Below are 27,974 nucleotides of genomic sequence, written 5' to 3'. Positions count from 1 at the left end.
TCATTACAGCGATGCTTTTTCAAACTAATTAATTGAGTTGAGGCCTTAAGTGCTTGAAGATTAAGATTATTATATTGTATATTATAAATAATGCCACCCTGATAACATAATGGAACAGAGGCTGATTCGAAATATTAATTAAAATGGAATTAGGAATATATTTTCCTCTAAGAAGATTTTACTTTATTCATATGAATAATTTCTACTTGATATACATTAAATATATATTATTAATAATACTTTAAAATTATTTAAGTTCAGCATTCACAATATCTTCGTATTTATATTTACATAAAATGACACGTTCCATACAACCTCCCCAGAGAATGCGAAGATAAACTTATAAAGGCCATCCGCTAATATATCCGGATAATTTCCATTGTCGGCAGTACACATATCAAATATATACAAGCCCCTCGGCCAGGGTAGCAATACGTTGCCCTCGAAGTTAGGCAAATTCGTACAATTTATCGCATCGGCCATTGCGATTTCATCGTAATAGCTTTTCATATTTATGAAAATTTGCTTCGGTATGTTAAAGGGCAATTTCCTGAACTCTTTTAGGTTTCCACTGGGACTCTGAAAGATAATCAACTCAAACTGATTTGCAACATTAGAACAGCAAAATTTCGTGCCCCGATTCCATTTTCTTGATATCCTACCATGGTTGTTCTGTCGATATCATATTGCCAGTCCACGGTGCCTGAGACACCAACCTGATATCGTCCTACTCGTTGGATTCGCATATCTGGCTTCAGTTTCGCCTCATTGTCGCTGAATCCTTCCGCATATAGAAATTCATATGTCCAACGACGCTGTACGAGTATTCTCAGCCTGATACACATTTGTGATTTGTTCTCTGTATTTACATACCTTAGACTCACAGTTTCCCAGGACAGTAAACAGCAGCAGCAGCAAATTTTTTCCAACACACTTGTCGAGTATCATTTTCAGAATTTTTAATGATTTAATTTTGTGCCCATGATAGCGTTTATATATAGCACCTGAGCTGATCAGTTGATTGCACCTCTAATCATATCTTTCTATAATAAGGCGCTCGCACGCCAACACACATGTTCCAAATGAACAACATAAAAAATAGTTTAATTACAGGTTGGGAAATGGGAGTTCAAACGTATTTAAGGGCATGAAACGAGCAGAAGGAGGCATGGCAGACCCAATAATGTATATTCTATGTATATTCTAAAACATGATCATTGTTTTAATTTGGATAACTAATTTACTAGTCTAAATAATTGGGATATTTTTTTTTTTTTTTTTTTTTTTTTGGCAGGCGGAGACAATGCTTATTTCAATTAAAATCTAAATATCAAACACTCATTCAGTAACTTTAAAAGAGTGTATTAGTTTTGTGACCATTGTACGTCCCATTGTCTTATAATCTCTACACATAGATTTGCATTGTAGATCATGTACAAAATATTTATTTTAGTTAATCCATTCCTTGAATGCATGATATATTGAAAGAATGTCTTAGAACTAGCAAAATTAATTATACATATATGCACATACAACGTATGATGACTATATATACACCTCTATAATAATATGTACACAATATTGTGTACTTTTCCTCTTGTATTGTGAAGTGACTGAAAATTTGTATTATATTTTTATTGTAAATAAAAAAGCTAAATTGAATATTATCCCCTGTGATCCTCCCTCAGATTAAGTTGGTTTTTACATTTACATAAAATGTCACATTCCAATTAACTTCGCCGGAGAATGTTACTACATTCTTATAGAGGCCTTCTGCCACTATTTCCGGTACATTTCCACTGTCGGCATTACACATATTAAATGTATACAAATTTCTCGGAAAGGGTAGCAGTAAATCACCCTCGAAGGCGGGCAGATTCGTACAGTTTTGCAAATTTGGCAATACGACCTCATCGTAAGTTTTCTTCATATTTATAAAAATTTGCTTCAGTATGGCAAAGGGCATTGGTCTAAAGTCTCCTAGAGTACCAAGAGGACTCTGAAAGAAACTAATTTCTATCTGACGTAGAACATTAGAAAAGTGAAGTTTCATGTTCCGATGATATCTAGTCCATATCCTACCATAGTTGTATTGTCGATATCGTAATTCACGTCCAATCTGCCTGAGATGCCAATCCGATAACGACCCACTCGTTCGATACGTATTTCCGGCTTTAGTTTTGACTCGTTCTCGCTGTATGCTTCCGCGTTTATGAATTCATAACTCCAACGGCGCTTGCAGTCACAATTTTCCAGGACAGCCAATAGCATCAGTAGGCAACTACTTCCCAAAGACTTGCCGATTCTCATTTTCGGACTTTCAAATATGTCAGTTTTGTGCTCATGGACAGCATTTATATAGCGCTTTTGTTGATCAGCTTATCTCAGCTCAGCAGCTTATCAGCTTATCTCCAGTGCTAATGATACCTTTCTATAATAACGCTTTAACACGCCAATGTGTTCCATATGAACAACATGAAACGGTAGCTTAATTATATGTTTGTCATTTGAAAATGCAAAATCGAAGTTTTATTACTTTATTTAAGTGCAATTAGAACGAAGCGTGGCAGAACTAATCAAGTATATTTGTATATTCTAGAACATGACGAACCAATGGTTCTACAAGCACAAAGCAGGGTTGCTCTTTAAAGTGGATTGTAAGAGGAAAGAGTGTTTATAGGATACACAACACAAATAGAGCTATTTCTGACTTTAAACCAAAAATATAGAGCTCTTTAAGAACTGAACTCGAATGCATACATGTATATTAACGTGCTTCACTCTCAAAAATGTATTTAAAATCATTCTCAAACAACACTATTATGAGCCATGCACGCGTCGCTTGTTAGATTGTTAGCCAGCTGTAATGAACAGTTGGGCTCGCTAATGATGGCTGTAATCGGCTGGGGTTTTCATTTTTATACCCTGAACCCATTTTCAATGGGAAATCAGGGTATAATGGTTTTGTTGAAATGTATGTAACAGGGAGAAGGAGGCGTGGCAGACCCCACAAAGTATATATATTCTTGATCAGGGCGACGAGCTGAGTTGATTTGGCCCTGTCCGTCTGTCTGTCCGTCTGTCCGTCTGTCCGTATGTATGAACGCGTCGATTTCAGAAGATATAAGAGCTAGAGACTTCAAATTTTTTTTTAAATGTCCGTAATTACAGCGCGCATATCAAGTTTATCATTAAAAATCGATAACTTATCCCGATCTTTTTTTATCGATAAAAAACCTTATCGAAAACCAGTTATAAAATTATATCTTCTACACCTTTATTGCTAGAGTCTCCAAATTTTTAATGTATGCTTATATGCAATTTATACAATTTCGATTTTTGTCAAAATTAACCCCCCACCTCTAAATTCACCCCCTCACCCTCACTTTTGTAAAAAGCGTATTTCAAATACTAGAGACATGTGCTTTGGCAATTACATGCATATTCATGTTATAATCATAATCTAAAAGTTTCATGAAGATCGTACGTCCACAAAAAAAGTTATTAAGCAATTAATTTCTCATAGTAAGCGCACACTACAGCCCATGCGTGTTTATGCGTGGGTGCTTGTGTGTGTATGTGTTTGTGTATGTGTTTGTGTATGTGTGTGTGTATGTGTGTATGTGTATGCGTTTGTGTGTGTATGCGTGTGTGTGTGTATGTGTGTCTGTATGCGTGTGTGTGTATGTGTGCCTGTGTGTGCGTGTTTCTTCTGTAAGCTGAAAGACGCGAAAAATGATTGAAATATCTATTGCTCCAAGGGTTCAGGGGATCTCGTAGTCGAGCAGTCTCGACTAGAGCTTTCTTACTTGTTATTTTTCATTTCTATTTTTTGGTTGACATCGGCGCCGCATGTCATGTTATTTAGAAACAGCAGCAGCGACCGCTAGTGTCCTGTTGATCATTTGCATGGCCATCGATAATACGACGGATGCAGACAGATGCCATTGCCAGCCAGAATGCAGACAGCTGGCGTGCCAAATATGCGAATTATTTGGCCCCCGTCCAAACAGCGGGACAACTGGGCAACTGGGCAACTGGGCAACTGAACAGCTGAACGTGGCGGCAGCGGCTGCCACTGGGGAAATTGTGTCACTGTCCGATTGCAGTCCCTTCTGTCCACACAGTGTCGCGTGTGTCGTCTCTGTCGTGTGTGTCGCAGCGCGTCCATGAATGAATGAAAAGTGCTTAATTGCTTGTGACGGTGTTAAATAAATTCTTAATTGCTTCGCACTTTGCGCGTTTGCAGCGTTAATAGGATTTCCGCTTGCACACATTGCTGCGCTGCAGTCGAGTCCTGCACATCCCTGTGACACTCCTCACACCGCTCACTCTATAGGCTGTCAAATTTCTTTCATTTTATTGCCGTTAATTTTGTGCAATCTCGTTTTTTTTTTCCACATTTTTATTTTTATTTTGGCCGGCAGCCAGCGTGCAAATCCTTTTAGCCAAGTGTCAGCCAGTCACACGGCACATCATTTGCAAGGCAAAACGCTAAATTTCATTTTACAACCACCCTCCAGCACGCTGCACGCGTCGTATGCGCAATGCCTGTCTGCCTGCCAGCCTGCTGTTGACGTTGAGAGCTCAAAAGTGTGCAACAAAAAGTAAAAATGAATTAAAAAAACACACAGAAACAACTACAGCAAAATTAACATGTGCCACATGCACACACACATCCATACACACACACACATGTTACAGAAAAACTAATGACTTAATAGCTTCGCACAGCTTAAAAGCTGCTGATTGCAATTAACATAGGCAAAGGACACACGCTGCGCCCAAGGACCCTTTCGCACCGTTTATTGCCTGCCGGCCAATTCGTTTGGCATCATTCAATAAGTTTGAGCGTTTCAAGAACAATTACACAACTTAGCAAACAATTACGAGCCAAAGCGGCGACAAAGTGAAAAGAAATCGCAACAAAAGTGAAAATAAAACTTAGGAGAAGAGAGTGATAAAGGGGGAGGAGTGAGTGTTGGTGAGTGTGAATGACGAGCTGATACCCTGTAGAGAAGTGAAGAATTAGAGTGAGACTTCGAGTTTGCATTTGTAAGAATCTCCCTTAGCTCGTTTTCTCGTGCTCATTGAGTGGCTTTTCTTATGCCTCTCACTTTTGCTGCCCTAGCCGTTGTCTCCCTTCATAAGCCAAATACCCCTTTTCACATCTCCCTTCACTGGGTATACTAAACTTGAAGTAAAAAACCCCAGTGCGAGTTGAAAGTTGGGAATTTCTTTTATTTAAAACAAGAATTTTAATTTTACTTAGAGCTTTGAGTGCAGACAACATTCAACAACGTCGACGTTGACGCCGACGGCGACAGTGAGGGCGACTGCGGCGACTTGTAATGAAATTTACATAATTTAGAAAGACATTTTTTTGAGCAACTTTCCATTGTTGTTGTTGCTGTTGCTGGTGCTCGCATTAGAGTTGGGGCTGAACGCGTATAAACAAGACATTTCCGCCACTTTAATTTTCAAAAGCTTACACTTGAGATTTTATTGGCCAATTCATTGTTGGCTACGAAAAAAGGGGCAAAGGAAAGCAATGCAGCCAGAAAATCAAGGGTAAGAATTCAGTTCGCGCAAAAAATGGCAACTGAAAGCGAACCAAACTTGCAAATTGCTGAGATGAAAAAAAAGTGAGATAAAAGAAACAGCGAGAGAGACGGAGTGAAAGAAAGAGTTCGGGTAAAAAAGTGTGCTGGAAAATGGGCAACAAATTAAAAGAAAGTTGAAATACTCTATCTCAAGTGAAAAGCGGTTGATTAGATGAGATCTCAATTATGCACAGTGAGGGAAAAAGATTAACTAAAGTTTATATTCAGAAATGGCATAATAGCAATTTAAAGTGAATTGAAATGCTCTAAAGTAGTAAATAAATAAATAAAGAACGAGTTAAAGCAACAATTTCTACAATTTTAGTTAAAATCTTAACTGTATTTAAATATTGTAATATGCAGATGTTAACTAAGTTATAGACTATATAAAAAACGCTCAACCTGCTCTCTGCCTTTTCAAGTGTATTTGAAGCAGTTGACCAGAAAAAAAACTGCCTCATATAGTAACCGAAAATTTCAATAGACGAATAAAGCTGCAGACACTGGGGTAGTGAAAAATGCTGCTGCCCAAACTAAAGTCCTGCTGGTCCTTTAGTCCAATGTCGTCTACATCGATTTACCCGAAACGTGGAAAATTGTAAAAAAGCCAAAGGCGTCGCGACAACGTCCACATGATGGCGGAGAAGGAGGAGGAGGAGGAGGAGGAAAAGCCGCAGCAGCTCCTCAATTCATTTGCATAAAGTCTGCGCAAAGTTGAGAACAGTTGGAAAAGGGTCACGTGAATATATTTGTTTGCGCTTTGACCGGCTTATTGAATAGTTATGACCAGCTCTCAGTCCACTTAATAACACATAATCCTCAAGCAATATTCCTATTCTCCCTTTTCTTATTTTTCTGTCCACAGTGACCTGCTGAAGAAGCTGTCCGTGAAGGCGGGCCTCATTGGCTGCTTCCGCGGTCTGGTGGTCAATGGCGAAATACTCGACATCTACAGCTACATGTCTGTGCACCTGTCGGAGATTATCAAGGACTGTAAGCCGTCCTGTGTGCCATCGCCCTGTCGCAATGGCGCCCAGTGCAAGGAGCTGTGGAGCAGCTTCAAGTGTGTCTGCAACAATCCCTGGGCGCACATTGGCGAGTTCTGCGAGACAAGTAAGTTTGCTCTATCTATTCGACAAATCTAGCTCCTGACCTAACCTCTGACCGTTGCAGACATCAATGAGAAGGCGCTCACGTTTATCAATCGCGAATCGTTTCTAATGCGCAACTATTTGAGTGTCGGCACCACGCCGGCAATACTGCTGCACGGCATTGAGGACGAGCGCGAGATGCTGAAGGGCATTCTCAGTCAGAACATCTTGATCAATCTGCGCACCTACGACACCAACTCCCTGGTGCTGTACGCCAACGACCACTACAACAACTTTGTGCATCTGTACATCAGTCAAGCGCGCGAAATTGTCTTCCTCTACAACTATGGCGACGAGATTGTCAACCTAACCCTGCAGGACGAGACGCTGATGGGCAACCTGAAGAGCATACAGGTGGCAATTGTGCGCGGCGAACAGGAGACGCGCATGCATGTCAATCAGCGCACCGTGAGCATCGAACGGGGCACTCTGCTCCTGGACGAGTATGCCAACAAGCCGTGGAGTAATCCAGAGAAGGGTAAGTGATACAACATTGAGTATGAATAGAACTGTCAAAACCATCGATGGTATCGAGGGGCAATCCTTTTAGCGATAGATCAGTGGCTCACTAAGCGGACAGCAGAAAGAACGAAAATGGAAATTTATTTCTGCTAATCTTTTTCGTGCTCTAGAATCGTTTATTGTTGAAATTTCTTAAAGGCTAATATAAAGGAGTTCGGTTTGTAGAATCTTAAAGCGTAGCAAGGCAGAAATAGAAAGTGGGAACGTGGTTAAATCTCAAAAAATTAAACATATTAATTTTCTAATTTAAGAATCAATAAATAGCTGAGGACAGAAAATTATGAAGATGATCTCACGTTATCAAATATATTTATTTAATATAAAAAGCTTGAAAGAAACCTAAAAAAAAAAAAAAAATATATATATATATATATATATATATATATATATATATATATATATATATATATATATATATATATATATATATATATATATATATTAAATAAATAAAAAAATTAAAATAAATAAAAAAAAATAATAAAGCAATACAGAATGGACTGTCTATACTATCGACCTTTTTTTTAATTCCACGAGGTATAAAAATATATTGCATATATCAACTCTAAAACACATTTTTTCTGAGTAATCTTTTATTAAATAGATGGAATCATATCATATAGTCAGCATTACACAACTTAAAACATCTTAAGCTAGGTCAAAACGTATGATTTTCCAACATATAGTTTATCAACTAAAAATTTTCTACGTGTAAATATTTATTGCTAACACAAGTTAGGCCCCCGTCACAAAGAAAACTAAAACGATTACCAAGCAGCTATTGCACACCCACACTCACACCTGAACCAAGCGACAGAGAGCTCGGCTCGCGTTTACCTTCGTCACTTCCAGCGGCTGCTCATCCTCGAGGATTTGGCATGATGAGAGGAGGTGTTGCTGTTGTTCTGCGCTTCATCTTGGGCGGCCAGCTCCTCGTCGATGAGCAGCTCAAAGTTGCCCATGGCATCCGCTGTGGGCACCTTATTCCAGCGCACATCCGGAACACCGTCCGGCGGCAGCACCACCGACAATATATTGTCGATCAACTTGTACTTGAGTATGCGATCGTTGACTGTGGTCGATGTGAGCGAGGGCGAGGCATTCACCTCGACGAGCCACGGTTTCAGTGCATTATCAATGATGATGTCGTAGCCATAGCACTCGAAGCAATGTCGATCGCTGGCCATGACTGGCGCCACGGCACGCAGCGAGTGTACAATCAGCCAGGAGATGGCACCAAACAGACGATCCGTCACCTCCTTGCCACGCGTCCCCTCCAAATAGAGTGCCAGATTCTGCACGGACCATTTGCCGCCGTGCAATGTATTGTACTCGCCGCCATGCTTCTGCACGCTCACATTGGTCAAGTGGACGTACATGTTGTCCAGCTCCGTCACGCTCGTATCGTACTTAACCGTGCAAAAGCGACAAAAGCCGAGCTTAAAGAGATATGCCTTCAAAGGTCTAAACGAGGCAACGAGCACATATAGCCGTAAGTCGAACTTCTTGCCACCGATCAGCAGAGGATTGTCTATGTAGCGTGAGATGACATACGATTCCTTGGCAATCTGTGGATGAAATGGGCCCTTGGCCTCCCTCGACCATTTCTTCAGTTTGCTCAGCTTGTTGATGAGAAAAATTCCAGCGCCTTGCGATTTGCCACAAGGCTTCATGATCCAAGTGCTTAACGGAAACTTGCGATATTCCTCCACAAACATATTGTAGTCAGCGGGCAGCACAAAAGTCGTCGGCACAAAGTCCAAGTAGAGATAGCGCGTGCCGCTCGAGTTGTTCGATTCGGTTTTCTCGGCCAGCGGATTGCCGTCACGCTCGAGATCCTTGCGATACCGCTTGATGTTCTTCACCAGCAAATCCTTGCGCGAGAGCTCATAGTGATTGGGAAAGTGATTGATCATCTGATTGTCGTGCATGCGATAACCACTGTCCACGCTGAAGATATTCCGGCACGTCTGCACGCCGGCCCAATAGAAATGCCAATCGTCGTCGCCGTTCACCTGATTCCAGCCGCGCTTCTCGAAGTTGTTAACCAACACCGATTTGTCCAGATCCGTGCAGAAGCCGATTTTGATTCGCTCATGAGACGAAGCGACTCCAGCACCGCCAGCCGCATTGCTGTTCCCATTATTCGCGCCCGGCAATCGGCCGTACATGGTGGCAACGCTCTGGTCGATTGTCGGCTGCAGACTGGCAATGCGCTGCGTCCATTCGCCGATGGGCCCGGCGCAACCATAATAAACAATTGTGCCCTCGCCATCCCCAGCGCCACCGCCGCCACCGTTAGTGCCGTCGGCGTTGCGGCTATAAACCCTCACATAGCCCTGCATTGACAGGCGGTTGCCTAGCGTCTAGTCGGCAATTGTTTGGTTTCGTTTCGTTTCGATTTGTTTTTGTTCTTTTGTTTTTATTTGCGTTTTATTTCTTTTGGTTATTGAACCAACAAAGCTTTTGCTCCTGTCGTCCTGTTGCTGCCTTCCAACTCTTTAGCTAGCATTGGCTGCTTGCCTGACAGCTCCTGTTGCCTAACCTCGCCTCAATTACTCCCCTGCGCGTTTTTCTTTTTTTTGCGCCGCCAAGCGCAGCATGAAAATTTTCAAATAGTTTAGCAAGTAAAGTTGCAAAAATGCCAAAAATTTCAGCGCGCACACACACACACACCAATGCAGAGAGAGGGAGACACGCTCATAGAGTGAAAATCCGTGCACTCCGATCGCCAAATTATATGCACTTCAAATGTTTCCTTTTTATTCACCAACACACACACACATACACATGCACGCCCGTGCGTGCTTGTTTAGCTCGATAAAACAGGCGAAAAAATATATGCAAAAGAAAAAAGTACGTAAAAAAAATCTAAAATAGAAAAGAAAAAAAAAAACTGACTGTGTGAAAGCAATTGAAATGGCAAAACTTTCCACTATGGCATAAAAACATTCAGCTGCTTTATAGTTGTTTCAAATTTGTGAGCAGCATATGTTAATAAAACTGAAACAGAAACAGCATAAACTAAAGCTAAAACTGATGCTGATGCTGAAACTGAATTGTTGATGCGGAAAACGTTTTCAAAATATATAAAAATGGAAAAGAAATCACATTCGACTGTCCATTGGATTAGCTTTTGATAAACATTGAATGTCAATTATATAGAAATCGTTTTTTTATATTCCACGAAAAAGTTCAATTTTCTGTTTACAAACATAAATCCCAAATATGAAACATGCACAAAACAAGTAAAAATGCTTTGTTGGGGACTGCCCGACTAGTAGATACTTGGAGTCCTTAGATTTATATAGATAACTAGGAAATGGGATGAGATATACGAAGGAAAGAAACACTCTTAATGGGTATGGTATTTGGAAATATATATATATGAATATTTAAGATTGCCAATCTCTAGCTTTTGTAGTTCACGAGATATACTCGCAATAAGAGACATATAGACAGATGGGCAGATATACCCTAAGCAGTCTTCCACGCCTTCCTCTCTCTCCCTCTCTCACTCTCTCTTTCTCTCACTCTTTCAAACATAATACCCTTTAGTTCCATTTTGAATGAGTATAAAAATAGACTATCAAATATGAATCAAGTTTTACATGTAACATAAATGTTGAGCATAAAAGCTTTAAAATATTTGTTGTTCAGAGATAACGATTGAGCACCAGAGGCAATGAGAGTTTAGTTGCGATGCGAGCTAACAGCTAATAAATGACAACAATTCATTAGACTATATTAATAATTATCAATAAAACATAGACCTTGCTTTTGGCATTTACAAATTGAAGATGTATGTAAATGTAGAATATTAATTCCATATATCAAATCCACACTTAATACAACAGTGCATTATTAGCTTATTGAAATGAATACGTAACACTTTAGTCAATAAACTTCAAATGCAATTGAAAATAATTAGCAATAGTCGAAACTAAATACAATTGGCAAATGTTTTATCACATTGTGCTGAACAGCACTTGAAGAGCGGCTTTAATTAATACAGCCAGAGTCAGACCGAGGCTGAGTGTTGCACTCTCTGGTCAAATAGCTCGCCACCTGGGCCATCTCGAATTTCGCAATTTACGAGAATTTTGGACAGAAATTGGTAAATGGTAAACGGTAAATCAATCAATCAGCAGCAACACAATTGTGCTGGCAATTGGCAATGGAATGAGCCAACGATGCCAAAAATCAATCATAATTAGCACAGGTCGAAAATTTGCAAATGCCAATATGCTCGACCATTTGGGCAATGGCAGACCGAACGTAAGACATAACCACTTATGTAATTAAATGCGTTAGCTGACAGTTTGGGCCGCTACAGCTGTGGCCAGCTGTCGAATGTAGTCAAAACATTTCAATTAGACAACCTTAAGCTGCGAAATGCCGATAGAATCTGGAATTCCACAACACTGAACGACCATTTCCGCATTGGCATTGGCCTGGCCACGAATTGCATTCGATTTGTGGCCGAGTTCCGGTCCAGACCCAACCCCAACTACTCTACTCTCTCAGCCAGCTAGCTCATTTTGATTTTGTTTATTTGCAGAGGTGCTGTCGCCCCATCGTCCGCCCGCACCGCCAACGGAGTACTTTCAATTCCATGTCGGTGGCTACGATCCGGCAAATTTGCTGCGACCAAATGTGGATGCACCGGCACTCGAAGGCTATATCGGCTGTGTGCGCGGCCTCAAAATTGGCGCCCAGTTGATCGACTTGGCGGAAATCAATGAAAGGAATATAGCGCCCAGTAAGTACCGAGTATAAATCAATTTTCACTGAGTGCAATTTTGCGGCCCAAGCCAACACACACACACACACACACTCACATACATATGCACAACCACACACACACACACACACACAGACATCGCCTAAATCCATTTTGGGCTGCCATTTAGTCCCCACTTCTATCCACTTTGTGCAACTTAATATGCAGGCAATTTCCGTAGAGTGCTGCGCCTGTTAAGCTGAGGCCAGGCTCCACTTGGTGTGCCAAGATTAATGCCAATGCGATAGGCCAAATGCCGCTGGCTACACGGCGTATGATTTATGTGACCACACACACACATACACCCAAAAACACACACACACACACACACGCCGCGGAAATTGTGTGCCGACATTGATACGATTAAGTAACTGGTTTGAGTGTAACCACAAAACCAAGAAACTATTTATTAGCCTAGTCAGCATACTCTCTCTCTCTCTCTTTCTCTCCCTCTCTGTATATATAATATTCATACTACTATGTATAGAAATCTAAGTATGCGGACTAACTGATTGATGATCGTCACACACAACGTAAATAGTTCGGATTGCTTACACATGAAATACTTTATGCACAGACTGACTGACTCACTGATTCATTTGCTGACTGATTGATAAATCATGTCTAGCGAAAGCTTCTTAATCAAGGCTTTATACTAGCTCAATGTATAAATAAGAGATTCTAGATCGATATTCTTATATTCTATATATTTTTACATTCTATCTATCTGTCGATCATCGAGGCACAATTTACTATTACAAACTTTCCCTTCGACATATATACCATACTTCTGATAAAAGATCAGAGATATATAGTCCGCTAAATGGAAAATCGCAATAAATTGGAAAAAATTATATCGCCTTGCCATTTCGAACTATCGGAACTTGACTGAAATAGAATTATATCTATCTGTATGTTTATCAAGGCACAATTTGATAGATTCGATAGAAGATCAGAGATATAATTAAATTATATTTATCTGCATGTTCTTCAAGGCATAACTTACTATTTCGAATATTCCCTTCATTCCGCCATATATGTCATAGACCATGCCTCTGATCTTCTATTATATCTAATTATATGAGCATCAAGATATAACTTTATTTACTATATTTTCCTCAACATCCTTTGATATATCTTCCTATGACTTACTTAATAACTGACTGAAGCGTAGATCCTTTCAAATATTGCCCAAGTCTTTGATTTGCCCGATTGGCAAACCGAATTTAACCCAAGCCCCGCCACATCCTCTCATGCCTTCTCATCTCCATCAATAAAATTACCTCTCTAATGCACTTTTCTCTACTCCCCCAGCTCTTGATGGCGTCCTGCCCAATTGCCAGATCAAATGCGATGCGGAGCCCTGCAAGAACGGCGGCATTTGCAAGGAGCACTTTGCCGAACAGATGTCCACCTGCGACTGCGAGCACACCAGCTTTCTGGGCGAGTTCTGTTCGGTGGAGAAGGGCGCCGATTTCAGCGGCGAGTCCACGCTGCAGCGCAAATTCGAGCTGCCCAGCACGGGCAGCGTTGACTACGTGCGCCTACAGCTGGCCTTCTCCTCGTTCGACTTGCGGCGAGCTAATCGCATTATGCTGCTTCTGCAGACAGCTGCGGAGCGCAGCTATTATCTGCTGCTGGCCATCACCTCGGACGGCTACCTGCAGTTCGAGGAGGATCGCGAGCGTGGCCAAACGGTGGGCGCACGCATCGATCGGAATTTCCTGAACAGCGCTCGACACTCGGTCTACTATGAACGCAACGGCACCCAGGCGCTGCTCTACATTGATCGCGAACAGGTGCCCCTAACGGCCTTTGCGGCACGCGCGGTGACCAGCAGCCCGGACGAGGGCGCAAATCGGGCACAGATCGGCGGCATTAATACGACGGATTCGCGCTTTGCCATCTTTAAAAGCTACAGCGGATGCTTGTCAAGTGAGTAGTGGGAGGACATGGAGGAAGAGGTGGAGAGGGGTTGCCTTTGTGGCCAGTGGCAAGTCAAAAGCAGGAGTCAGGAGTCAAGAGTCAGGAGTCATAAATTTGAGCTTGCTTTGCCATTAATTATATCCTGTAAACAAGATTGTTAAGGTTGTTGGGGTATGATGTGCAAGGGCATAAAAGAAGCAAAAGGTAACTGTGATCGGCTCGAAGTGTCGATTCATGCCCGAGATAAATCAGTAGATGCAGGAAAAGAAGATACTCTGAACATGCCTCTAAATTTATATGACCTTAAGTTCCCGAATACAGGATATCTTCTAGTCTTGAACAAGGCATTCTACTTGATTTTTTCGTGACATGCTCAAATTTTTGTTGCTCTTATTGTTGCTGTTGTTGTTGTTGCTATGCGGTCTCATCAAGTGCCACGCCCAGCGGCTGCAGCAAGTTACTGCAAGTTTATGAACAGAAACAGGAGCTATCCGAAAGGAAGCAGGAGAGCGCGAGGGGTAGGGTGTAGCGGGGGTTCAACTGCAGCACTTTGTTGACCAAAAATTAAATTTATTCGCTGCCATAAAAAGTCATTTCCGTGGCCGTTGCCATAAATCAGTTTTTGCGCTCAAGATTTACTGTGGCTCATATTTAAATTGTTGCTGTTGCTGTTGCTGCTGCTGTTGCTTTCACAACAGGCAACCGCAGCGGCCAGCACTTTGATTAAAATGCTCAACTCCCAATCTCTCCCTTATCCTCATCCTGTTCCTCTTTCAGTCACTCAGCTAGCTAGCCAGCTGTTAGTTGAACGCTAACCACGCCTACCCTTCTACCCTCCCACACATACGTGCAACTCATGCAAGCACATGCTGCAGCCGTTAAACGTGCCCCATTAAAGCGCCATCGATGCGCGTTAGTTTGCCAATGGCCATAAACAGGGCCAACAGTGCCCCGCCCACCCGGCACACTGTTAGCCAAAATTCAGATGGCAAAAACTTTGCCCTTCAATACCTGCTCAAATATCCATAATATCAATTGCAGTTGAAAAATCAAAATTTATTCAAATAAAATCAAATTCAAATTGAAACTACTTTTTGATGATGCTGAAATTAAATTGCTATTCAAATGAAATATAAAAACTGGCAATTAACGAACGAATATTGAAAGCCAACGGAATATAATGGTATTATGCTGCATAATAAGCTGCGTATTTAATAACATATTTAATTGTTTGATTTATTTATACTATTTGGAATAATACAAATATCATGTTGAGCATGGCATTAAAATCGTTTTCAATCAGTTAATTTATGCTTAAATTATATTGTTTATAAATTATGATATTTTTTATGTGGCTTGGCTGCGAAAGGGTATTTCAATTTTGTTGAAAACAATTATTTAAAAACAAAAATTATATTCTTGGCTAATAATTGAATATCAATGAAATAGAAAGCTATGATCTATCTGTATAAACAATTGTGGCACTGATTTGAAATTCTATTTCTATTCAAGCTTTTAATCAAATTTCTATTGATAAACTTTCAATATGGCGGCTGCTTCCAAATATATTGTAATCCAATATAATTTTGAAGCCAATCGTGAGAAGTTTTTTCGCTGTTCAAGATAACTTCAATCAATCTGCAGACTCACAAGTTAAAAATATATATAAAAAAAAAAAATAATAATAATTCAAAGCGATAATAATAATAAATATTAATGTTCGCCTGGAATCAAAGAAATATTTGCTAACTTTTTAAAATCTTTTTGATTGGCCTTTGGATTTATGCTTGTAAGCTTAGACAATGGCCAAGAGTTGCGGAGAGCTAAATTTACATAGACAGTTTAGCAATTAACCAATATACTACAACTATATCATCAAATATCCTACTTAGATAGCTTTTTTTGCTTAACTATCAAGAAATGAAGTAGATTTTTAAATAAATTTTCAATAATTCAGGGTATTAAGTCTTCGACTATATATAAATACATTTTTTATTTTTTTTCATTTAATTATTGTTCTTCATTATTCTGATATTATGATATTATGTATTTCAATTCAAATTAATATATATGATTTTTTTTTGTTTGCCGCATTGCACATAATTCATTGTGGGGTCGCTACAAACAAATTCATTAAGTGGGTAGCAAAGTATGATTTATTATTTATGATTTTAAAGTAAGCTCAAAAACTTAATGCATGAACAAACTTAAGCTGCTAGTTAAACAATTTTGTAGAGCAGTGTAAACACACACATATATCCACACACACACACACTTAGCACTTAAGTTTGGGTATTAAAAATTTTATTGCTAATTTCGAACGGACATTAAACATGCACGAATGGTCACAGCCCGCACCAACTGGAAGTCTGAGCCAATACAAGGCCCAGTCCGACTTCGAAATCCAATTCGGAGTTCCGTCCTCATGCTCGAACTCCAACTTGGAGTCTAACTTGAAGCGCATTTGCATTTCAATTAGAATTAATGACCTATACTAATGAAAATTGCAAGGCATATACATATATCTACATACATATATATCTACATTTGCAGACATCTATATACAGGTGAATGGGCACATAATGAAGCCACTTGAGGAATATATGCTGTTTACCAAATCAGGCGCCGACAACATAACCGTCATTAATCCGCAGGGCCTACGCAGCGCTCAATGCAATGCCAAATTCGATGTGAGCGAACAGCCCACACAGGAGCCAATGGTCAATGTGAGCATGGTAAGTATGGGAGACGTAGGGATGGGAGACGTGAGGTGGTCGTAGTATGTAGTAGGGCCCTAATGACTGCATGCAATTCCACGTTGATCCGCCAGATACCGGAGCCATGGGTTGAAGAGCCGCCGCAGCGTGTACCCTACATTTCGAAATTCGTTTATGATGTGGACAAAAAGGAGGACTCCACCCAGGTGCTGTTCATAACGCTGACTAGCGTTTTTGTCATCATTGTTGTGTGCTGCCTGCTTGAGGTATACCGCAGCCATTTGGCCTACAAGAAGCGCATCGAGCGCGAAACGGACGAGGACATCATTTGGTCCAAGGAGCAGGCAACCAAAATGCTCGAATCGCCAGGTGTCAAAGGCACTGCCGCTGCAACGGCCATGAAAGCAGGCAGCGCGCTGCCACCGTATAGCTATAAGGCGGTAAGTGCAACATGCTGTAACTGTGTGTGTGTGTGTGTGTGGGTGCATAAGTGTGTTTGTGTGTATTTTATAATGAGATTTATATGCAACTGCCTTTGTCTGTTGCTGCAGCTGCCGCAGGAGGACAAAAAGCCGGGCAACGGTGCGCCTTTGGTAGGCATCTTGAAGAATGGCAATGCACCGCCAGCCACACCCACCACGGTGGCAACAAAGAATGGCGACATTGCAGCGCGCATCGATGAGGTGGAAGAGGAGGAGGACGACGAGGAGGAGGCGGTAGCAGAGGAGCAGCAGTTGGAGGTGTCGGAGGAGCAGCCAGCCAAAGAGCAAAAAGAGCAGCAGGAAGCACAGCAGCTGCTTAACCTTGCAACGGATGCGGATGCGGCAGCCACTACGGCAACGGCAACTACAACGACTACGGCTGCCACTCCGGCCACCACGAATGGTGCGTCATGTAAATATACTTTTATAAAAAGCCATGCAAAATATGACATTACAACATTGCAGTTGACGAGCCAACAGAAGTGCCAGCAATGCAAAATGGTCAGACGGATGCCACGGAATCCACTTCAGCAGCGGCAGCAGCAACAACACCAACAGCAGCAACAACAACAACAACAACAGCTGCCACAACACCAACAACAACAACGAGTACGACGACCACGACTTTGCCGGTAAGCCAAAATTTAAGCAAATTGGCGCCCCTCGTCACAATTAGTGAGACGAGCTTGCATGAGCTGTAAAATGGAGTCAAGTAACCCACCACCCAGACACGCCCATGTATATAACACACACACACACACATACAACAAGAGCATGTCATACTACATAATGCATACAGAAACCAATATACTATGTGGAACATAAAGCATGGCAAAAATATTTTTGTAATCTGCCTGAAGATAGCCGTAGTAAGTTAGAATTAGATTCGGCATGCCGAAGTCTAAATACTCTTGCTGATATAAAATATTATAGCTTATATTATAATATAACAATAAATCAGATCAGATCACCAGATCATATATGAAAATCCTTTATCCACTCTTGTCAAAAGCCCCAGCATCTGCAAGAGTATTTCAAATGTTTACTACTTCTAAGAACTTGTCATATATATTATTTATAAATAATATCGAAAGCATAATCATAATTCAAATATCATGTGTTTTTAAATATAATATCAGAACTTTTTTGCTTGACTACATATCATGCATACATATATGAATCATATAATATCTAGTCCATAGATTATTACAATTATTATATAACCAACTTATTACATATACTTTTTTGGAACATGTCAAATCGCTTTTATCCAGCATGAACATTCAACATAAGTCATTATAATTTAGCGTTTATGAATCCAATTTGGCTTAATTGATTTGCTCTCTGCAGTGAAATAATATATTATAGAAATACATCTGGATTATAGGCAGCTTATAAAGTGCGGGCCACACCCTAAACTGCCCCTAATCTTGTGTATATAATCAACGTAAATATGTACGTGTGTGTGTGTGTGCTTTAAACAACTTGCAGAAATATGGTAATTGAATTGATTTTAAATTAACATCAACAAATAAATACGTAAACAATACAAATTAAATTTAAATCAAACATTTTCTTCGCTATTCGCTTTTTTATTGTTTCCAGCAAACTTGCGCAACATTTTACCCTTGTTTGTCTTTTGTGGGGACAGGTGACTGACTCGCAGATACCCTGTCATATCTACCTTACATGTATACATGTACTATATATCATTCAGTTGACAATGATTAATCACACTCAGATAATCTTTACCTGCAGGGCATCTAGATTATCTCTTTTAAATATCTTCTCTTATCTTATCTTATGTTTTTACACATTTTTGCATTAATATTTGATTCTTGTTTGTTTACGCTTGATGCAGTATATTGCCATTGATTTACTGTTTATTTATCTTCTCTTATCTAATATATTCCACTCAATTTTAAGGTTGGTTGTTCATATTGCATTTTTTTTAAAGTATTAGATCTGATTTTATATAATACAAAAGCGAAAATAAAAAAGCGATCTGGCATCTCTGTCGAAAGATATAAGGCAGCTAGATGGGTCAGTCGTATATGGACAAACCTGTATATAAATATCTGTCTTTAAATGGTATATACATTTCCTAGAAATATGAGAGCTTTATGATATTTGTTCAGATCTCATATGAACTGTATAGGATATTATCTGGTTATGTATACAGAATTTACTTACCAAATCATATAGCTCTATCTCTGCATATTCCCGAGTTTATATAGATAGTTACCCAAAAACAAATCAATTTCAATATCTAGTCGCACTCTTATTTAATCCACCTTTGACATTCATTAAATTTCTCTTTGCTCTCTCCCTTTGGGCAACTCTTTAATGGGTATCCATGCAGTAATAGTATTACGATTTATTTGAATAATCGTAATTTAATGCCGTTATGTGCATTTATGCGTGTTGTTTTAATTGTTGTTGATTTAAAATTTATAATTATTAAAAAAAAGCGCGCGCTTATTATGCGATTGCTTAATTAAAATCGGCTGAAAATCAATCGCATACCAATCCGCGCTCGCCCCTCTCGTTTTTTGTGTCGGGAAGCAGTTGAGAATTTTTTTTTGCAACAGCAGCAGCAACAATTGTTTTGAATGGCAGGCAAAAAAAAAAACAAAAAACGCAGATTGCTGATAAAATACTTTGCCCGTTTAATTAAATATGAATTATTTAATGGGCATAAGTATGAAAGTAATAATGCCCGAACATCGACTATTGTTCGCTCGCTTACTTTAAAAGCATTTTGTTAACAAATTTATAATTAATTTTCACATTGAAACGGTGAATGAAGTTTTTTACATTTGTATTTTGGCCAAATTCCTTTAGCTTCGCCTTTGTGGTTTAGACAGTTGCTTTAGCCAATTCGTGCATTGCCTGCAACCACACAGCGAGCGAGTGTGTGTGTGTGTGTGGGTGGGTGCACAATTGTCTGAAATCTTATTTAATAGAAAATGCGCTGCACAAAAGACGATGCTGCACAGTGGATCGAATGAAGTCGAACAGGAAACGAGAAAATTTAAAGAAGCCTGAAATGAGTTAAACTTGATTCCATTCAGGAGAAGCAAGAATGTATTACTTTGTTTTTAGTTTGTCAGCTCATTTCATTGAGTTTTGTTTCGGGAAGTGGCCTACGTTTAAGGCTTTATAAGATTTCTTTATGATCAAGTTCATATCATAAATTTTAATTGTTTTTTTTTTTTACTTATGAAATCGAAACTCAAATTTAGACAGGTTAATGCTAACAAGATTCGAAATAGATTCTGTTAACAGTTTTTAGCTATACTAAACAAGTTTTCTATCAACATCAATCTTCGGCAAAAACTTAGCTTTCTCTTCTCCTTCAACCTACAACTATTTCTTTGCTTTCTCCTTGCACTCCTCATTTATTTGCTTCATTGGTCTTCATTATTTTATCTCTTTTCAATATATATTCCCAATTGAAATTTCACTTTGTCCCACTGTCCCCATTTAACTTTCTCCACATTCAATGGCCACGTAAAGCCACGTAAATTGAACTGCATTCGTGGAGCTTATTGCAATTGCCCCTTTTGTTGCAAAAGACATTTGCAAAATTAATATGCGTTGAGGCGAAACTAACGAAAGAAAAGAAATAGTAAGAAATGTGGAAAAATATTTATATAAAAATAATCTTACACAAAAAGCAAGCCAAACAATGGAACTGAGAACAGACAAAGCCGCAACTAAAACCAAAATAACAAGTATTGAGGCAGCCACAAATTTATGCAATATTATTTCGATTTGGAACTTTGTTTCATGTGGTGCACCAATACCTGCCATATCGTGCCATGTTTCATGATTTATATATGCACATACATATAGATAGATATGTATATATATAAATAGAAATCGAGACAAAAAGGCAACTTGAGCCAAGTAAATGCTTGGCAATGTGGCAAAACTTGAAACTTTGCAACCGACTTTACAGCACGAACTAAAGAAAAAAACAACTTTTTGTGATTCTCTCTCACTCTGTCACGCTCTCTCTCTATCTCTTTCTCTCATTCGCTCTCCCTTTCTCTCTTGCCATCTCCTGGCGAAATCTAAAAGCAAAATATTGAACTTATTGGCTTTTATATAGCTCGTAGCGTCAAAAGTGTCTGTCGAAAGTTTTTATTTTGTATTTTGAAGGGGCGTGGCGCTGGGGGCGAGTAGCGTTTCTACTTTTGAGCTTACTTAGCATGTACTTTTCGCAGAGTTGAACTTAAGCTGCAGCCAAATTGAATTTTGTGACTAGTCGCTCGCAATCTCGAATCTCGCATTGCAAATCTACGAGGCTCCTGCTTCATTGCAAGCTGCATTCAAATCTGGCATAGCCATGACAATCGCAAGGCTCACTGTGATCGACTAGCAGTTACTCTATATAGTGAGGCGAGAATTTTATTACAATTTTATTTCATTTGCATTTATTTTATTTTATTTTATTTTTTTTTTTTTTTTTTTTTTTTTTTTTTTTTTTGTTCGGACTGCATCTACCCTACGTTTCTATTAATAGGGTATTGTGTCTTGGCAAAAGTTGTGCGGGCAAAGTGCGTGCGCCATTGTCTAGGCAACATTGTGCTGCAGCTCGACCCCTGACACCCATCTCTGATTTGGCCCCGCACACCGATCTGCTCCCCACACTCCCTGTCTCTCTCTCTCTCTCTCTCTCTCTCTCCTCCATTTCCGCCTGACTTGCGGCGTTTGGCGTCGACGCTGCCTTCTTCCTGGCTGATTGCAAGGCAACCGAAATTGAAGCGCATCCCCCAAAAAGTTTCCATTTTCCCCACAGCAAATCAAAAAGTTTCGCTTACAGCTGCCAGCCAGGACGAAGAGCTGCTCGGGCTGTATTCTTTGAGCGGCTTTTGTTCAAGCAAAGAAAAAGTGCAAGTGCGGGTGCAGTTACTGCTGCTGCTGCTGCTGCTGCTGCTGTTGCATGTATGCCTAGTTTCTTTTGATGCCAAAATGTTTTGTGGCACGGCTCTTTGCATTTTCTTGCTGCCACTGCTGCTGTTCTAGCTGTTCATTTGGCTTGGCCACAAACGCAGCACGCACTTAACTTTGCCAGTTTGCCGCAATGTTGCGGTAAAACTCATTACGAGCTTAGAATGCAAATACAAAAAACCCCAAGCAGAAAAACACAGAGCAACACACACACACACACACAGTCACACACACTTGTGCAACTTTTCTATAAATCTTAATGAAGGCAAAAAGTCGAGCTAATGATGTGTAAATTAAAACAGCAGCCCACAGCTTTATAAACAAATACACCCAGAGCAAACACACACAAGCGCTGGCCCACGCGGCGTATGCGCAGCCCAGCCACAAGTCAACAAAATTTCATTGGAAAATCAATTTGATATCGATTCAAAGCTGCAAGAGCTGCACAAAAACTTCTAATTGCTGTGTGGGTGTGGAAAAAAAAACAAGCAAAATACAAGTGCAAAAAGAAATTGAACTTAATTTGAAAACAATATTTGCTCACCTAAACGTTGCTTAGATTTTGCTCACAAGAGTAAAAGCTTAGTAAAGCTTATGATTAGATTTGTTGTATATAAAAATGTTAGATGTACAAAATATGATATATGCTCTAAACAAAAATGATATATTCTTTAAGGCCATAATAATATCTAAACAAAGTTGTTCTAGTCAATACAAATGAGTAGCTTTAAAAGGTCCTACGACTCTTTTACAAGTCTCAAAGCAACTGTAACAAAAACTTAATTTAGCTTCACTTTTTAACCCACGGCGATTGCCAATTAACTATTTCATTAACACATGTGAGGATTCTTAAAAAAATATATGTATATATATATATTAACATTTTGTAAGAGGTAGCTCTACGCATGTGTTTGGCTTGGCAGCAACAATGCTAGCCAGCTGAATAGATGCACGAGTTGTGTATTGTGTGCAGCATGTTAATTAAAAGGTACGCATGAAGCAATCCCAACTAGCTGTTACCTGTAAAGCGTTGCATGCAACAGCGTTGTTGGCAGCCAGACTAATTAAAGCATATGCAGCGTGGCAGCAACAAATGTTTGAATGAAGAAATATGCAAAAAGAATATGTGAAACTAAAGAGAACGTTGAATGAAGGAAACACCGGTCTTTTTTTTTTTTTTAATAAAATGCAATGCCAAACATCTCCGCAGCAGCAGCAGAAACACGACAATCAAAGGCAGCAGCAACAACAACAACAGCCGTTGCCACAGCGGCAACCGCTACAAAGAGCTGCAACACTTCAGCAGCCGGGCACAAGGCGTCGCAAGGGGACTGCGACGACGGCGCCCACTGTGAGGAGACAAGTGTCATGGGGTCCGCCAATTGTAGCGGAAACGGATGTAGATACGGCCAGCAATAACAGCGGGAGTGGCAACAGCAACAGCAGCAGCAGCAGCAACGGCGGCGGCAAGGAGACCAGCCGCAAAACAGCCAAGCAAAATGGCTACCACGGCATCAATAGACGAGCGACAACAACGCGCAATTGACAGCAACGAATAAAAAACGAAAAGAAAAACAAAAAAAAAATATATATATATAAAATATGCAAAAATAGAAAGAATAATAAAAATCAGCATAAATATTTCGGCAAGACAATAAGTCGAAAACAGGACAAACAACAATTTATATGGATTAAAGAGCCAAGAAAAATAACGGAAAAAAGAGAAAAAATATATACATACATTTTACAACGGATACTTATGTATATTTAAACGAAATTTAAATGCAATCAAGTATTTTTAAACATTTAAATTGATCAAATGAAGGCAAATTGATTTGCAAAAATGAAATATTTAATCGGATTTCTAAAGCAAAATTTGTTATATTCTAGACAAAGCTAAGGCTTTATCTAAATTTGATAAAACAGTAGCAAAAACATATAATCTAATATAAAGTTTGTAGCGAAGACTTTTATCAGATATACTGAATACTTTTATACACAAAAGTAATTGAATTAGTTCATGGAATAAAAACAAAATGAATAGATAAAGAAAATTCTTGAATTTTCTTATTTTCTAGACAAGAAGCTGAGGTATTTAGGTTACTTATCAAAGCAATAATCTAGATATTTTCTATTAAAACTTTGTACTAAAGTTTTCTAAGCGTTCATAGGATTTGCATAGAAAATTAATGAATCAACTCACTTGATTAACAACAATTTATTGTACAAGGAAATTTGTTAAGGAAAGTTTTTTTCCGTCTGATATATTCTAGCAAGAAAATGAGCCAGTAATTCATAGGAATTTTTGATGAAATGAGATGGGATATATATGAGAGATTTATGAGATGTATGAGAATGGTTGTATATGTCATTGTATATGAATAAACCAACGAAAAGCATAAGAAGATTTGATAAACTATTTAAGTGTGACTACAATATAAGCAAACAAAATAGAGCTAAAAAGTTTATAAATTGTATTCGAAGCAGGTATTAAATGTAAATTAAAATATATCCTCGTATATATATACATGTATATACACATATGTGCATATATATATATTTGTATGTCTGCATCCATAAATAATAAATTTAAGCAACTGACTTGCAGTTCTCGCTGCGTGTGTGATATATATGATGATAATAAAAGTTTTTTCCTTTGCGATAATAATAATAACAAAAAATGAAAAAGTTGAGGTAAAATTATTTCTGCGAGCATATAAAAGCATACTTTAATATGTATATTAATTTAAATTCTCATTTATTTCAATGATTTTATTAAAAAAGTTTGCTAACGGCAAAATGTTGAGTTAAGCAACAAAAGAGAAAAAGGAGAAGACGAGGTGAAAGCAGCCAAATATTTTGGCACACATAATGGCACTTCAATATGTAATGCAGTACAAGACGTGTAGATGTGTGTGTGCGTGTGTGGGTGTGTGTGTTGGTGGGTGTGTGAGTGTGTGTGGGGAGTCAACCGACAGCTTGTTAGTGGCTTTGTTGGTCAGTACTTTCAACTAATGTGTTTTGTGCGACCATACAAAATCTCAAGCACCCACTTACACACACACACACACACACACACACACACATACACATACACATATAAACTCACGTTTCTCCCTAGCACACACACACACACTATTTGATGTACTTAACTTTCGTCGTTGTAGCTAGCAGCTGCTGCTGTTGCTGCTGCTGCCATTTAGGATGCCAACAAACCGCAGAGCACATGTATGCATGTATGTGTGTGTGTTTGTACGAATGAGACAGCATTATGCTTCATCTACTCGAGCTTTGGCTGCCTGCATAAAATAACCGCATAAAATGTCGTTAAGCATAACGAAATTGAGTCTGCTCATAAATTCAGATTATAAGATTAAAATGTTGTGATTTTCGCACATTGCGCACGAACCAAAAACCCCTGGACCAGCCCTCGCGAGGCCCCCAAGTGTCGACAGCTCGAAGAAAACCCCTTTTACATAATGAAATATCGAAAGAAAATGGCATATGCCAAGGCTCAAATACTCTGTAAGATTTGTGAATCAGGCGAATGTTTGAGAACTAAAAAGAAAATTCGGATTTTTGGTTTAAATTTACTTTTTTATTATATTATGGAAATTTGCAAAATTTTTAATTATTTTTTTTACTCTTAGTTTTTTTTTCGCACTTACCTAGACTTTGAATTTATCTGTACAAAATTTACCAAATTTTTATAAAATATAGAGTTTCATTAATAATGAAAATAGAGAACAAATTTTGTTTCGATACAAACTCTATAAAGCATATACCCCACAGTAAAAGTGAGGGGTATTAAATGTGCAGCAGCCCAAGGAGCTGCTGTTTTCTTTACATTCCCTTTTGCCGGCAGGCATGGGCCGGGTGGCAGCTTCAGCTCCCGCAGGACGCCGGGCTTATTGAAAAATGCGATGATACAAGGCGTTGAAAATGGCCAAATTTAATGAGTTTACGACCAGCTCTCGGGCTTTAAAGCCAACAAGTGCTGAAAAGCGCTAAACGCGCTGTGAATACGAAAAAAACTTTGATGAAATTTGCAAAAGGAATGAAGGAAGAACACGAGATAGACGACTGTGAATTACGCCGATTTCTCATATACTTCCTACACCTTTCCTGAAATCTACAGGGTATACACTTTGATAGCGGGCAGTCTATGCCGCTTTTAATCTTGTTATCTGCGAATAGTTTTGTTAATTCCACACGTTCAACGAACTTGAAATTCATTAAAGCAACCTGCCAGCGATTAAAGCCAAATATTTGGTTTTGGCCCGTTCACAAATTTGGGTCAGCTGGCAATTTGGCTAGATGGCTGACAACCCTGGCGGCCCGCCGCAACTCTGGTCTGCTCATGTGAAATTCCCAAAAAAAAAAAAAAAAAAAAAAAAACTAAAAAGCCATCAGCTGTCGGTTCATTATGATGCTAATTGCGACCAAAGCGAATGAGAGCGAGTGAGCTTGGGAGAGACAAAGGAAGAGAGTGTGTGTGAGAGAGCGCGAATTGTGTGTAGAGGATTAGTTAACAACGTGCAAATGATATGCAACGTGCCGCATGTAGCATGCAACATGCTGCCTCACGCTGCCACAGGGCCCTGTCACTTGACCCATAAACAGTTCGTTTGGCCTAATCCAGTTATGCATGCATCTGGATTAGCGTGTGAAAACGCGCAGGACCAAACTCGTATCCTTGCGGCCCGCTCCTGCTGCTGGCTATCGCTGCTGCTGATGCTGCCACTTTTTGCGGCAGCCGTTGCGACTTTACGACACTTTTTAGGTAATGAATGGGATTAAGCACACTTTTTTTTTGTTTTTGTTTTAGTAATCCAGTTGTAAAAAAAAAAAATGCAATCATTTCAATGAACCATAAAAAAGGGCACCTTTACCTCGTTGACCTGTGCCACAGCAGCAGCAGCAGCAGCAGCGCAGCAGCCGCGTCGTAGCTCATGAATGAGCAGGTATTTGCCGTGCCACCCGGAATGTGGCATAAAAGTGAGCAACATCCGAGCTGAGGACAGCAAACGCAGTTCAGCATTCCAGCAGCCAAGATGTGCAATCCACAACAGACGCCGACTTCAGAGCAACAACAACAACAGCAACATGCAGCAGCCAGCACAGCCTATGCCCTGTACTTGCATCGCGAGGAGCTGAGACGCCGCAAGCTGCATTCAGTTCGCACCTCGGCCACAAAGATACAGCTGACCAATGAGTTAATTGCCAGAACCAAGCAGAACATACGCGAATGCAGCGATGAGGACCTGGAGATACTCGCCCGAGAGACCGTATTTAAGAAGAGTCTGCAGCGACATTTACACTACAGACGCATGCAGCTGCAGGCCTGGATGCAGGCCAAAAGGCAAGGCAAAATTGCCAAAGTGGAGCCAAAGCGAAGCGTATGAGAATATTGAGAGATAGGGAGAGAGAGAGAGAGAGAGAGAGAGAGACATCTCAATTGTTCATGCACCAATAACAGCCAAAGTGATAAATCTAACATTTTTTATGTAATTGTATATATATTATATGTATATCTAGATATAAGGAATAAAAAATTTATAAAATTAAATAAATATAGTAATAATAGTGTCTTAATTCTAAACGGAAACTATAATACGAAAAAAAAAAAAACAACAAATTGAAAGTGGAAAATTCCATAGAAATAATGCATTCATAATAATAAATAAATAATTATTAGGTAAAAAAATAAATGGAAAAGTGCATAAGAGGTCCCAGAAAGCAATGGAAATAATTCATTTATTATACAAACATACCTAAAAATATCAAATTAATAATTGTATTAATCAAAATGAAGCACAATAAATAAACAA

At 39.4% G+C, this 27,974-nt stretch overlaps 4 protein-coding genes across 16 annotated transcripts in view; 2 read left to right on the top strand and 2 right to left on the bottom strand.

Moving 5' to 3' along the window:
• Positions 1-27,974, top strand: part of axo (axotactin) — a 109,116-nt gene that overhangs the window by 40,705 nt on the left and 40,437 nt on the right. For 7 of the 13 annotated variants that reach the window (XR_016269908.1, XR_016269906.1, XR_016269904.1 and 4 more), the window contains exons 13-20: positions 6,469-6,716; positions 6,777-7,232; positions 11,838-12,038; positions 13,374-13,994; positions 16,539-16,720; positions 16,816-17,142; positions 17,254-17,596; positions 17,650-17,816. Coding sequence is in view for 8 of the 13 variants with exons in the window: in XM_089467975.1 (XP_089324101.1) it covers positions 6,469-6,716; positions 6,777-7,232; positions 11,838-12,038; positions 13,374-13,994; positions 16,539-16,720; positions 16,816-17,142; positions 17,254-17,596; positions 17,650-17,816 (2,545 nt within the window). In the remaining 5 variants the exon portion in view is untranslated. Of the gene's footprint in view, positions 1-6,468; positions 6,717-6,776; positions 7,233-11,837; positions 12,039-13,373; positions 13,995-16,538; positions 16,721-16,815; positions 17,143-17,253; positions 17,597-17,649; positions 17,817-23,353; positions 26,549-27,974 lie in introns of those variants that run through there. The other 6 variants (XM_018008326.2, XM_089467971.1, XM_089467970.1 and 3 more) reach the window with 3 other exon arrangements.
• Positions 169-2,312, bottom strand: LOC149269012 (uncharacterized). Its single transcript, XM_089469014.1, has 3 exons — positions 2,083-2,312; positions 663-944; positions 169-600 (listed from the first exon to the last, which is right to left on the bottom strand). Exons 1-3 carry the CDS (start codon positions 2,308-2,310, stop codon positions 265-267), a joined length of 846 nt encoding a protein of 281 aa, XP_089325140.1. The 5' UTR covers positions 2,311-2,312; the 3' UTR covers positions 169-264.
• TTLL1B (Tubulin tyrosine ligase-like 1B) lies at positions 7,943-10,225 on the bottom strand. The gene has a single exon (XM_018008321.2). It carries the CDS (start codon positions 9,619-9,621, stop codon positions 8,119-8,121), a length of 1,503 nt encoding a protein of 500 aa, XP_017863810.1. The 5' UTR covers positions 9,622-10,225; the 3' UTR covers positions 7,943-8,118.
• Positions 26,690-27,716, top strand: LOC108614279 (uncharacterized). The gene has a single exon (XM_018008324.2). The coding sequence runs from the start codon at positions 27,198-27,200 to the stop codon at positions 27,546-27,548; it is 351 nt and encodes a 116-aa protein (XP_017863813.1). The 5' UTR covers positions 26,690-27,197; the 3' UTR covers positions 27,549-27,716.

Source organism: Drosophila arizonae, chromosome 4 (genome assembly GCF_054131065.1).
Source record: "Drosophila arizonae isolate 15081-1271.41 chromosome 4, UAZ_ARI_1.0, whole genome shotgun sequence".
NCBI lineage: Eukaryota > Metazoa > Arthropoda > Insecta > Diptera > Drosophilidae > Drosophila > Drosophila arizonae.
Note: the sequence above shows the minus strand (reverse complement) of the source record. Positions and strands in the feature narration are given on the sequence as shown.

Bases quoted from the DNA above. Each gene is read 5' to 3' on its own strand.
- LOC108614279 (XM_018008324.2), top strand. From the start codon at position 27,198: ATGTGCAATCCACAACAGACGCCGACTTCAGAGCAACAACAACAACAG.
- LOC149269012 (XM_089469014.1), bottom strand. From the start codon at position 2,310: ATGAGAATCGGCAAGTCTTTGGGAAGTAGTTGCCTACTGATGCTATTG. The intron at 945-2,082 runs GTAGGATATGGA...TTCTGAAAATGA, and splicing joins ATATCGACAATACAACTATG to TACTCGACAAGTGTGTTGGA. The intron at 601-662 runs GTAGGATATCAA...GTTGCAAATCAG, and splicing joins ATATCGACAGAACAACCATG to TTTGAGTTGATTATCTTTCA.
- TTLL1B (XM_018008321.2), bottom strand. From the start codon at position 9,621: ATGCAGGGCTATGTGAGGGTTTATAGCCGCAACGCCGACGGCACTAAC.